General features: G+C 45.7%; 1 protein-coding gene across 1 annotated transcript in view; it reads left to right on the top strand.

The window, feature by feature from the left end:
• Window positions 1-13437, top strand: part of LHFPL4 (lipoma HMGIC fusion partner-like 4) — a 33500-nt gene that overhangs the window by 13576 nt on the left and 6487 nt on the right. Inside the window, exon 2 of the mRNA XM_013973450.2 lies at window positions 12830-13066. Coding sequence (XP_013828904.1) covers window positions 12830-13066 — 237 coding nt within the window. The remainder of the gene's footprint in view (window positions 1-12829; window positions 13067-13437) is intronic.

Consider the following 13437-nt stretch of genomic DNA (forward strand, 5'->3'; position numbering starts at 1 on the left):
TTGGTGTGGACCATTTTTAAAGTCTTTAATGAATCAGTTACAATACTGGTTCTGTTTTATGTTTTTGGTTTTTCGGCCACGAGGCATGTGGAGATTCTTAGTTCTCCCCAACCGAGGATTGAACTGACACCCTCTGCACTGGAAGGCTAAGTCTTACCCATTGGGCTGCCAGGGAATTCCTATAATATACTTTTGTATGGCTGCGTCATCATTTAGAAATCAATATTTAAATTGTTTAGAACATCTTGCCATAACAATATTTCAATTGATAATGTTGTATATAAATAATTAAGACACATATGTAAATATTAGGATAAAATAAAGACCTAGAGTGGAACTGTCAGATTAACTGGTCTCCGTGTTTACAGTTTTGACAGATTCAGTCATAGGCTCCTCCGTAGACGTTACACAAAGATACACTCATAGCAACAGTGTATGAGGGTACCTGTTTCCCCACATTCTTGCCAACTGAATGTGTTATCAAATATTTTATTTTTGACAACCCAATGGGCAAAAAGTATTCTTATGGTAGTAATTTGTCTTTCTCTTAGGAATGAGGCTGAGTGCCTTTTATATATACAGGCAAACCTCATTTTATTGCAGTTCTCACAGATATTATTATTATTTTTTTTTTTTTTGACAATTTGAAGCTTTGTGGCAACCCTGTGTTGAGCAAGTTGATTGGTGCCATTTACCCGATAGCATTTCCTCCCTTCATGTCTCTTTGTCACATTTTGGTAATTCTCACAATATTTCAAACTTTTTCATTATTTTATTTGTTATGGTTGATCTGTGATCAGTGACCTTTGTAATTGTTTTGACATTTACTTTAGCTATAAAGGATTTTAAAATTAAGTTTGTATTTTTTTTAAGACATAATGCTATTGTACACTTACTAGACTACAGTATAGTGTCAACATAACTTTTATATGTGCTGGGAAACCAAAAATAAGTTTGTGTGACTTGCTTTATTGTGATATTCGCTTTATTGTGGTGGTCTGGAACTAAACCCACAATATTTCCACGGTGTTTCTTTTTTCTGTAAACTGTCAGTTCATAAATATTTTTCTACCAAGCTAATGGTATTTTCCTTCTTTGATTTGTAAGAACTCTTTATAAGTTAAAAGTTAGCTCTTGGTGATATGAGTTGCAAATATTATCCGTCAGTTTGTTTTTTGATTTTGTCTATGGGTGTTTTCTCCATGGTGAAATTCTACTTTTCTCAGCTTAAGCAGATTACCAGTTCCTTCTGGTATGGCTCCTGAGTGTCGTATTTCACCTAGAAAGGTTTTGGAGTGTTTTGAGTTGGGGTGGGAAGCATAGATCTGGTTGTTGGTAGAGAGGATGGGCTGGAGATGTAAAGAGGTTGAGGGCTGAACTATTCTTATTCTGACAGTCTTTTATTTTTGTTTTATTCTTTTCATTTCCATTTCATCTTATCCATCATTATGAACCTTTAATCCCAGAGCTGTTTAATGGCATAATGAAAGCCCTGGATCAGGAGTCTGCCTGGCACAGAGTGTCTATTGAATAAACAGATGATGAGCTCTGATTTAAGTCCTAGCTCCACCACCCGCTCCTTTGGAGGCAGCATATTCAGTGGTCAGCCAACGTGAATTTGAATCCTGAGTGTGGCATTACCAACTAAAGTGTCCTTTGAAAATTATACAATTTCTGACTCTAAGTTTCCTCCACTATAAAATGGAGACTATAATAGTAACTAGCTCATATCCAATGGTTAAGACTTTGTCTTCCAATGCAGGGGGTGTGGGTTGGATCCCTGATGGAGAAGAAAAGATCCTACATGCCTTGTGATGAAAAAACCAAAACATAAAACAGAAGCAATATTGTAATTACTTCAATAAAGACTTTAAAAATAGTCCACATCAAAAAAATCTTAGAAAAAAAAGAAGGGTCTCTTATCTTCTGGGACTGGAGGGAAGTTAAGATTAGAATGAATCTAGGTAAAATTGTCATCAATTAAAAAAACAAAAAGAAAGGTTGAAAACTGAGAACTGGGAGATACACCTAGAAAAGCAGGGAGCTTAGAAAGTTTGGCCTTGGAATTTGGGGTCTTATTCCTAGGTTCTGAGCAATGACATTTAGGCATGGGAATGATCAGGGCCAGATGTGGGTTTAGCAAGATGACTTGGGCAGCTGCTGCAGGGAACAGACTGGCGGGAGGCTTGATGGGAGATCAGGAGCCTGGTGGAGGGCAGTGGTCCAAGTGAAAGGCACTGAGGCTGGAGGAGGGGAAGGAGGAGACCTATTTAGGAGCCCAGCAGGTGTGTGTCTGGTGGGGCGAGGTGAAGACAGGCAGCTCTTGCAGATGATTCCAGGTCCCCTCATTGAACGACTGTGTCTTGGAATGTCATGCCCAAAGGACCCAGCAGGAGATCTGCTCAGGCTGGGAAATGCTGAATTTGTCAGAGGAAGGGTCTGACAGCTGTTGGCTTTTCAGGCCTTGGCCTGAGGAGAGCGGTCTCAGCTGGAGATGCAGATGTGAGTCTGAGTGTGGGTGAAATGGCCCGGGGAAAAGGAGAGAGCGTGTGGAAGCAAAAGAGGAGCCAGCCCAGAAACACCAACCTTTCAGATGCAAGGAGGAGGAGGAGCCAGAAAAGGCGGCTTGGAGAGAGGAGCCAGAGCAGCTGCTCAAATTAGCAACAGAGAAGCTGAGAACAGCCCCGAGAAAGGACAGCTTCCTGGAGGAGCCAGAGGGGACTGGGAAGGGATGGGGTCACCTGGATGGGCCTGGGCCAGACTGGAGGAGTGAGGCAGGAAGCAGGGAGAGCGGCAGGGGGCTTCTGCCCGAGTCCTTGAGCTGAGTGTGGCAGAGCTGAGCCAGGGCAGCGGGGGATGCAGCAGGCGGCGGATTCCAGGGTTGTCCAGAGGCCATGTGAGGGCTCTGTGCAGGCTGGACCCAGGGGTGGTGCGGTAAATACTGTTCCCAGATATTATCATTACTGCACAAAGTGACAGGTACCCCATTTCTCTGTAACAGCATCTGTGACACCAGGTCCAATTATTTGTGTTCCTAACAGTCCCCTGACTAAACTGTAGTCTCCTGGAGATCAGGAACCACAACCCAGGGACTGAATGGCTTGGAGGAAGTGGCCCAGGGAAAGGGAACAGTCATTGCCAAGACCTTCAGGGCAGGGTGGGTAGGGCTGAACAAAAACGGTAGTTAGGGTTAGTGTTAGGATGACGGTTGGAAAGGAGGTGTAGTGTGGCAGGACTGTAGGGATCCAGAGGCCAAGTGGCTTGGAGGCAAGTAGGGGGAGCCTGTGGGCCACACAGTTCAGGACGAGGCCCCAGGGATTATCCTGAGCGTAAGGGGCAACTTGGAAAGGTGTTGAGCAGGTGAGTGAATGGCACTGTCTGCTTTGGAAAGCTTCCTCTGAATGCTGAGTGGAGAGCAGACGAAGAGAGGGCAAGGATGAGAGCAGAGAATCCAGTTAGGAGTCACTGCGGTCACGCGGGAGGGAGACCACGCGGCCTTGACAGATGGCTGCAGTGGAGACAGAGAAAAGAGGTCAGCCCGAGATACGTTTTGGAGGTCAAGCCAGTCGGCCCTGCAAGTGGATGGGATGTGGGGGTGAGGGAAAGGGAGGAGTCAGGGTGCCTCCATCATCTGGGTGCTGGGGGGCCGTGGGGAGCCAGGATTCCCACCCCTGAACTCCCCAGCTGACAGAAGTGCTAAGATTGGACCTGGATCTTCAAATCCAGCGGGTTGGGGTGACTGTTAAGAGGCCCCGTCTCCCCTGTGCCACAAGCCCCTGCCCTGGGAGGGGCAGGACGGAGCTGGTGCGAAGGACATGAGGACAATCTCTGTCTCGGGGTAGAGGGGGGTTCTCCCTACAGCTCCCGGTGCACCGGGCCTGGGGAAGCACTCCCTTGCAAAGCTGCGGTCACAGTGCCAACACAGACCCTTTTCCAGGCTCCTCTCAACCCCAAAGTCGGCCTGGTTCTTTCTAGAAAAACCTTCCTAAAGGTGAGGAAGGGGCTCACAGAGGATACAGGACATGAGCAGCCATCCGTGCATCCTGCGCTATACTGCCCCTCCGTATCTCTCACCTACAGCTTTGTCAAATTATCATTGTTCTTTGTATGAACACTGGAGAATATAGATAAGCAAGATTACACGCGTCATCTCACCCTCCCAGAAGCAGTCATCTTAACTGTTGGTCTGCAATCGTATAGAGTACTGGTTATGAGCAGGCTCTGGAGCCAGACTGGCTGGGTCCAAATCCCGGTTCTGTAACTTACCAGCTCTGTGGCCTTAGATAACTTGGATTACCTCTTTGTGCCTTATGTCCTCAACTGTAAAAAGAAGATAATAACAGTACTTATTCCACAGAGTGTTGTGGGGATTAAGTGAAGTAATGTGTGTAAGATACTTAGCATAGGACCTAGTGTGGTAAATTTATATAACTATTGCTATAACCATGTAAGTATCCCCCAAATGAAATTATATTGTATGCTATTTTTCACATCTTTTTGAAACCTAATGTATCATGAGTAATTTCTGTATCATTAAATCTTACTCAATATAATTTAATAGGGGAATAGTATTCCATGGTATGAAAGAATATTTCTGGGATGTTGGATAATTAGCTGCTTATTTCTTTCCTTCTTTCTTTTATTATATCTCCCCCTCTGCGTTCCATCTCATCTCTTCCTTCTTTTCTTTCTTGCAAATAATGACGTGATAAGACATCCACATAGCTAACTCTTAAGAGTACATTCTTGAGCATTTTCTTAGGATAAGGTTTTATGTTTTGTGTGTGTGTGATTAATTCATTATTTCTGTGAGTTTCATTTGGCTTGTGCATTTTGATTCTTTGCTGCTTTAATTATTTCATTCTGAGTGAAAAATCTCTGGCAATAGTCACTTATTAGCGATCAGCTCCCACCTACCTTTTGGTCACTTATTCACATGGTCCTGGATTCAAAAGGGGCCACAGCTTAGCAGTGCAAGGTCTCTGTCCTGTCCTGTCCTGTCCTCAGCCCCTAAGTTCCCTCCTCAGAAGTGATCAGGGTTATCAGTATGAATGTTATGTAAGTGGATTCAGTCTTTCCCAGTGTTATGACTCTAAGAGGCATCCAAATTGTTGCAGGTGGCTACAACAACAAAATACCATAGACTGCGTGGTTTACACTTATTTTCTCTTAGTTCTGGAAACTAGAATTCCAAGACCTAGGTTCTGGTGAGAGTCCTCTTCTTGGCCTGCAGACAGCTACCTCCTTCCTTCTTGCTGTGTCCTCACATGGCAGGTGAGGAGAGAGAGCATACTCTTTGGTATCTCTTTTTAAAAGATTTATTTATTTTTATTTATCTATTTTGGGCTGTGCTGGATCTTTCTTGCTGTGAACTTTCTCTAGCTGCAGTGAGCGGTGGCTACTCTGTTGCGATGCATGGGCATCTCGTTGTAGTAGCTTCTCTTTTTGTGGAGCACAGGCTCTAGACACGCAGGCTTCAGTAGTTGTGGCAAGAGGCTTTTTAGTTCCTCTTCACTTTCTGCCATAAGGGTGGTGTCATCTGCATATCTGGGCTTATTGATATTTCTCCTGGCAATCTTGATTCCAGCTTGTGCTTCTTCCAGCCCAGTGTTTCTCATGATGTACTCTGCATATAAGTTAAATAAGCAGGGTGACAATATACAGCCTTGACGCACTCCTTTTACTATTTGGAACCAGTCTGTTGTTCCATGCCCAGTTCTAACTGTTGCTTCCTGACCTGCATATAGGTTTCTCAAGAGGCAGGTCAGGTGGTCTGGTAGTCCCATCTCTTTCAGAATTTTCCACAGTTTATTGTGATCCACACAGTCAAAGGCTTTGGCATAGTCAATAAAGCAGAAATAGATGTTTTCCTGGAAATCTCTTGCTTTTTTCATGATCCAGCGGATGTTGGCAATTTGATCTCTGGAAATCTGGAAGTTCACAGTTCACATATTGCTGAAGCCTTGCTTGGAGAATTTTGAGCATTAATTTACTAGCGAGTGAGATGAGTGCAATTGTGTGGTAGTCTGAGCATTCTTTGGCATTGCCTTTCTTTGGGATTGGAATGAAAACTGACCTTCTCCAGTCCTGTGGCCACTGCTGAGTTTTCCAAATTTGCTGGCATATTAGGATTTGAAATAGCTCAACTGGAATTCCATCACCTCCACTAGCTTTGTTCATAGTGATGCTTTCTAAGGCCCACTTGACTTCTCATTCCAGGATGTCTGGCTCTAGGTGAGTCATCACACCATCGTGATTATCTGGGTTATGAAGATCTTTTTTGTACAGTTCTTCTGTGTGTTCTTGCCACCTCTTCTTAATATCTTCTGCTTCTGTTAGGTCCATACCATTTCTGTCCTTTATCGAGCCTATCTTTGCATGAAATGTTCCCTTGGTATCTCTAATTTTCTTGAAGAGATCTCTAGTCTTTTTCATTCTGTTGTTTTCCTCTATTTCTTTGCATTGATCACTGAGGAAGGCTTTCTTATCTCTTCTTGCTATTTTTTGGAACTCTGCATTCAGATGCTTATATCTTTCCTTTTCTCCTTGGCTTTTCACTTCTCTTCTTTTCACAGCTGTTTGTAAGGCCTCCCCAGACAGCCATTTTGCTTTTTTGCATTTTTTTTCCATGGGGATGGTCTTGATCCCTGTCTCCTGTACAATGTCATGAACCTCCATCCATAGTTCATCAGGCACTCCATCTATCAGATCTAGGCCCTTAAATCTATTTCTCACTTCCACTGTATAATCATAAGGGATTTGATTTAGGTCATACCTGAATGGTCTAGTGGTTTTCCCTACTTTCTTCAATTTAAGTGTGAATTTGGCAATAAGGAGTTCATGATCTGAGCCACAGTCAGCTCCTGGTCTTGTTTTTGCTGACTGTATAGAGCTTCTCTATCTTTGGCTGCAAAGAATATAATCGATCTGATTTCGGTGTTGACCATCTGGTGATGTCCATGTGTATTCTCTTGTGTTGTTGGAAGAGGGTGTTTGCTATGACCAGTGCGTTCTCTTGACAAAACTCTATTAGCCTTTGCCCTGCTTCATTCCGTATTCCAAGGCCAAATTTGCCTGTTACTCCAGGTGTTTCTTGACTTCCTACTTTTGCATTCCAGTCCCCTATAATGAAAAGGACATCTTTTTTGGGTGTTAGTTCTAAAAGGTCTTGTAGGTCTTCATAGAACTGTTCAACTTCAGCTTCTTCAGCGTTACTGGTTGGGGCATAGACTTGGATTACTGTGATATTGAATGATTTGCCTTGGAGATGAACAGAGATCATTCTGTCGTTTTTGAGATTGCATCCAAGTACTGCATTTTGGACTCTTTTGTTGACTATGACAGTTACTCCATTTCTTCTGAGGGATTCCTGCCCGCAGCAGTAGATATAATAGTCATCTGAGTTAAATTCACCCATTCCAGTCCATTTTAGTTTGCTGATTCCTAGAATGTTGACGTTCACTCTTGCCATCTACTGTTTGACCACTTCCAATTTGCCTTGATTCAAGGACCTAATATTCCAGGTTCCTATGCAATATTGCTTTTTACAGTATCAGACCTTGCTTCTATCACCAGTCACATCCACAGCTGGGTATTGTTTTTGCTTTGGCTCCATCCCTTCATTCTTTCTGGAGTTATTTCTCCACTGATCTCCAGTAGCATATTGGGCACCTACCAACCTGGGGAGTTCCTCTTTCAGTATCCTATCATTTTGCCTTTTCATACTGTTCATGGGGTTCTCAAGGCAAGAATCCTGAAGTGGTTTACCATTCCCTTCTCCAGCAGACCACATTCTGTCAGACCTCTTCACCATGACCCGCCTATCTTGGGTGGCCCCACATGGCATGGCTTAGTTTCATTGAGTTAGACAAGGCTGTGGTCCATGTGATTAGACTGACTAGTTTTCAGTGATTACGGTTTCAGTGTGTCTGCCCTCTGGTGCCCTCTTGCAACACCTACAGTCTTACTTGGGTTCCTTTTACCTTTGACATGGGGTATCTCTTCAGGGCTGCTCCACTAATCCCATCATGGGACTCCACCCTCATGACCTCATCTAACCCTGATTACCTTCCCAAGGCCTCTTCCACAAATACTCTCACACTGAAGGTTAGGGCTTCAAAATATCACTATTGTGGGGACCCAGTTCAGTCCATAGCAAACCTCTTTGGAGACTGCTCAGGAAAAGAAAGCCCTGGGGGACATCCAATCTGACCTCCTAGTAATGGGTAGCAGCTGTGGTACATCAGGCATGGAGGGGCCAGCTGAGCGTAAACAAAGGCCTCCCTCTAGGAGTGACTGGCCCCGTGGATGTCCCTTGAGGATAGTGTAATGGTATCATAATGAAACTCTGCTAAAATAACTAAGCATAAAATGCATAATTAAAAAGCTTTATATAAAGGCACATTTACAGCACACACACACTTTAAAGAAAACAAATATTATTTTCTTTTACTAATTCATCACTTTTTTAGTCTCATTCTGGGTTTATTCTCCAAATCCAAGTTATCATTTTTCCTTTCAACTTTCCTTTAGTTTTTAAAATTATTCTTAAAGGTTTACACCTTTAAGAGGATTTTATGGCCAGACATAGGTGGAAAAGGATTGGACATAATAATATTGTTTTTTTATCATCAAAGTAATCTATGCACACGTTAAATACTTCCAACAGTATGGGAGGGCAGAGAATAAACAGTGTCTGTCTCCTTTCCTCCACCACACCGGGCTGTGTTTTAGCGGTGCCCATCATTAAGTTGCTTCTGTATCCTTCCAGAAATATTTATATAGACTTGCAAGTTTATGTGTGTATATATGTGTATTCTCTGAAAAACCAGTATTTTTAATTATGTTTTTTAATTTAATGAGTAATACATGAATACATTCACTCCATGAAGAGCTGAAGTATTACAGACAGGATAAAGTCCCCATCTTCTCCTTGCCCCAAGGCCACCATGGTTATAAACTTAATTTCTGTATTTCCAAGATATTTTTGTGTGCATTACATACACATCCATGAGGAAAGTACTTCATGTCATTTTCTGTGTTCCCGTTCCTCCCTTCCTTCCTCTCTTTTGTGATAAAATACACATTACATAAAATTTGCCATTCTACCAGTTCCTAGGTGTCCAGTTCTGGGGTATCAAGTACATTCACACTGTTGTGCAATCATCCGTACCGTCGATCCTCACAACTCTCTCTTCACCTACAGAACTGAGACTCTGTCCCCATTAAACGCTAACTCCCCACACCCTCCCATCATCCCTGATGACCAGTATTCTGCCTGTAGGAATTTGACTGCTTTCGGTTCCTCATGTAAGTGGAATCATACAGTATTTGACCTTTTGTGACTGACTCATTTAATTTAGCATATTGTCCTCAAGATCCCTCCACATTGTGGCACCTGTCAGAATTTCCTTCCTTTTCAGGGTACTCTGAGGTGGCTCAGAGCACCTGACAGGTAAAAGTGTCCAGCTTGAACCTAAGAACAACATTTGGTTTCTCTCTACCATGGGGCCGCAGAGAGTTGGACGTGACTTAGTGACTGAGCGCACACACATACTTGTGATTATAGTTTCCTTCTATCTATGGCAAATGATCCTGGTTTCCTTTCTTTGATAGTGATATACAGCTTACTTTGTAAGTAAATGCCTCTCAGTTTAAAAGTAAGTCTACGGCATTCCCTGGTGGTCCAGTGGTTAGGACTTTGTGCTTTCAACACCTAGGCCCTGGGTTCAGTTCCTAGTTGGGGAACTAAGATCCCACAAACTGTGTAGTGTGGCCAGAGGAAAAAAAAAGAAGTGAGTCTGCTCAAAGAGAAGCATTAAGTGAAGACCTGTCTGGGTTTGAATACAGAGCCCACCACTTCCTAGCTGTGTGACATGGATATGACACTTAGTTCCTCTGCTCCTCAATTTCCTCATCTGCAAAATGAGGATGATCATTCTTCCCTCCTCTAGATTTGTTGTGGGATTAAATGAGATCAGGCATGTTAGGAGCTTAGCACCCTAGCACATAGTTAAGCACTCAGTACTATTTGTTAGCATTATCATATTATTAATAACTTTAATTTCATCATCTTAAAGTTCTCACACCTCCTGGCTGCTTGGGAAGTCAGTGGACTCTAGGGTGACTGGACAGTCGCGCCCCATCTGAGAGCGCCTCCCCCTACACCAGTGGTTCTCAACCAGGGACAGCTTTGCCTCCCAGGTGACATCTGACAGTGTCGTAAGGCACCGTGGGTGGTGGGTTGAGGCCGAGGGGGACGCTATATATCCCACAATGCACCCACCCACCCCACCCTGCACCTTGCACCGGTGTCTACCCAATTCAGCCAGCTTATCACTTCAAAAAGATACTTGAACTTGTACTCCAAAGACCTCGGTCTCGGTTTCTCATCCAGCAAATGGGGGTGTTGAAGGCTGCCTTCCCTCTAGTCATTACACTGACTGTTGAGCCTCTTGATCACTTACCTGGCCTACACTGTCCCTAGAGGTCTCTTCCTGTCTTTCCTAGGTCTTAGGAAACCCATCCGAGTGACTTTTCTCCATTTGCTTTACTTCTGGGTGTTTCTTGTTCCCAGAGCAGTCTCTGGGGCCCCATCGCCACCACCTAGAACACTGCCGAGCAAAGAAGGCAGAGAGAGTGAGCGACAGATGGAGAGGTCCCAGCCCCTGCCTTCTCTGAGTGTCCCTGTAATTCTGGGTCTCGTCTAGTCGCTCCCTGACACATATAAGTATTCTATTTGTATATTGATTTGATTCCTCTCCACACACCTCTGCTTCTGAGGACAAGAAACCATGCCTGCCAGTGTCCCCAGCAGCCTGCACAGTACCTGACACATAGCAGATATTCAGAATTTATTTGTGGAATATATGGAGAGTCACAGAGGGGGAAGGGTGAGGGGATAGGTAAAGAGAAGGAAGAGAAGTGAGAAAAGGAAGAAGAGGAGGGGTGTTGAATGAATGTCAGATGCTGAGATCTAAGGAGGAAAGAGGGTCAGGACTGAGGCTTGAGAACTGTATGGACTAGCTGGAGAGAGGGGGAGGCATGTGAAGAGGGAGGCAAAAAAAGATGAAAAGGGTGGAGAAGAGGAAGGAATGAAGACGCATGACTAGAGAGGCACGTAAGTGATGAGGCACGGAGACCAAGAGAACGTGCAGGCGCAGAGCCCTGAGGAAGAAAAACTCACTCAACGCTGAGCTTGCGGAGGGAGGAGGACCACCCGCAGGATACTGCCGCGTTTCTATGGAGATGGGGATGCTCTGGGCGGGAGAGGAAACACTGTACAGGGGAGAGGAGGCAGAGGGACGGGGTGGGTTTTCCTCTTCCCTAGGCTCTTTCCTCACCCCTGCCTCAAGCTGGAGATTCAGGACCAAGAATGGGGAGGTGGGAGCGCACTCCTCCGACCCCTCAGAGTGCCCTGGGGATGCCATCGGCCACTTCTTCATCCCTGGCAACTGACCTTCCTCCTCTCTGCAGGGTCCTGGAGGGTCTTGGAAAGTGTTAGGGGAATATGGGGAGATGAATGGGTCAAGCCCTCTCCAGAGGCTCCTCCTCTCTTCCTGCCCCATAAATGATAGAGCACCTCTGGGCTCAGTTCTGGGCCTTCAAGTCAGTTTCTGTAATGTCTAGTCCCGGGAATTTACATGTCCACAGCTCCCACATTTATATCTCCAGCCCTGAGTGCTCCCTGGGTTTTCTTCCCCATTTGGGTTTCTAAAGGCTATCTTCCAACTGTGGAACTCTTTTAACTCACCAAGCTCATTCTTGCCTCAAGGCTTTTTGCATTGCCATCCCCTTTGCCGCAAACTCGTTTCCCAGCCCTTAAACAGAGGTGGCCTCCCCTTGAACACTGTATGGACTAGCTGTATGGAGAATTGTCTTGAAGAAGGCGAGCACAGGAGAGGGGAATGAAGGCCTGCTCCTGTGTGTGTGTGTGTAAGATCAGAGTGCTGTTGAGGCGCCCTGTGTCAGTGTGAGGAACACATCCTTGGGGATGTGTGGAAGGACTGTCCTATTGGAAGATGGAGGGTGAGACCAGAAGAGGCAGAACTCAGGCAGGGAGGCGTCTGTGCTGTGGGGAACGCTTTCTCACATATGGTAGTTGAAGGAAGGAGATGGCAAAGCCAGGGGTCCCTACCCACCCTGGGGACTAGCTGTGTCTCGTAGGCAGTGGGCAGAACTGACCACCACCCCCACTTTGTCACCACTGTCATCTTAAACCCACGTCTAGCACCCTGTGGGCCTGGCATGGGGTCAAGGGCCCCCTTGCTCCAACCTGAGCCTTTGGGAGCCTTTGCGTCTCAGACACAGTGATCCAGTCTCCATTGGACTGTCAGATACTAAAAGGGCAACGTCACTCCAGCTAACATAGTCAAAAACTCTCACTGCCAGGAGGAGGAGATCCCAGACTGGAGGTGGCCTACTGAGCCTGGAACATGGCGCTCAATAAAAATTTGTTGAGTAAATGACAGAAATAAAAAATAAAGAATGAGGAGGATGAGGGAGCGATGTGCCAAGATACTAAAGGGAGCTGAAGGAGGTGACCCTGAGTTGCTATTTTCCTCTGTCTCCAGGAGGGCTTCCTGGAGGAGTTGTTGATCTGATGGGGCAGGCAAAGGCCTTGCATTTCTGCTCTTCGAGGCATGAGCCCTCCTAGAGTTTAGTTTCTAGGTCGGTGGGAGATAAACAAGCTCCTGGGTGGATGGGCCGAGTGGGGTGCGGGGTCCCAGCCTACGGGGGGCTTTCGGTGGTCCTCAGGCTCTGGGAAGTAACCAACCCCTTCTCTCTTGCTTCCTGACCCGGCGGTGGGCTCGGCCCGGCGCCCCCTCAGCTCTGTGCCTCGTGTTGGGCTGCATGATCTTCCCCGACGGCTGGGACGCCGAGACGATCCGGGACATGTGCGGGGCCAAGACTGGGAAGTACTCCCTGGGGGACTGTTCGGTGCGCTGGGCGTACATCCTGGCCATCATCGGCATCCTCAACGCCCTCATCCTCTCCTTCCTTGCCTTCGTGCTGGGGAACCGGCAAACCGACCTGCTGCAGGAAGAGCTCAAGCAGGAGAACAAAGGCGAGTGGGCGTGCTTGGCGTGGCGGCTGGGGGTGGGGCGGGACACCTTCCAAGTCAAGGGAAGCCCAAGCAGGAACCCTTACAGAGAGGCCGAGTGCCTTGGAGACAGTTTGAGGTTATCCCTCAGATCTAAACATTTGCAGGGGCCTGACCCAGCAAACCCTACCATGAGTATAAACCCAGGAGAAGTGTGGATAAATGCTCTTGGCAGCAGTTTCAAAATCGCAAGCAACTAAAAACAGCTTGGAGGATGGATAAATACATGGTGGTGTATTCACATCATGGAATTGTTTACACGTGTGGAAATGAATGAATGCCAGTTTTAGGTAACAGTGAATGGCTACATCCTGTAAACACAATATTGAGGCAGG

This window comes from Capra hircus, chromosome 22 (genome assembly GCF_001704415.2).
Source record: "Capra hircus breed San Clemente chromosome 22, ASM170441v1, whole genome shotgun sequence".
Classification (NCBI taxonomy): domain Eukaryota; kingdom Metazoa; phylum Chordata; class Mammalia; order Artiodactyla; family Bovidae; genus Capra; species Capra hircus.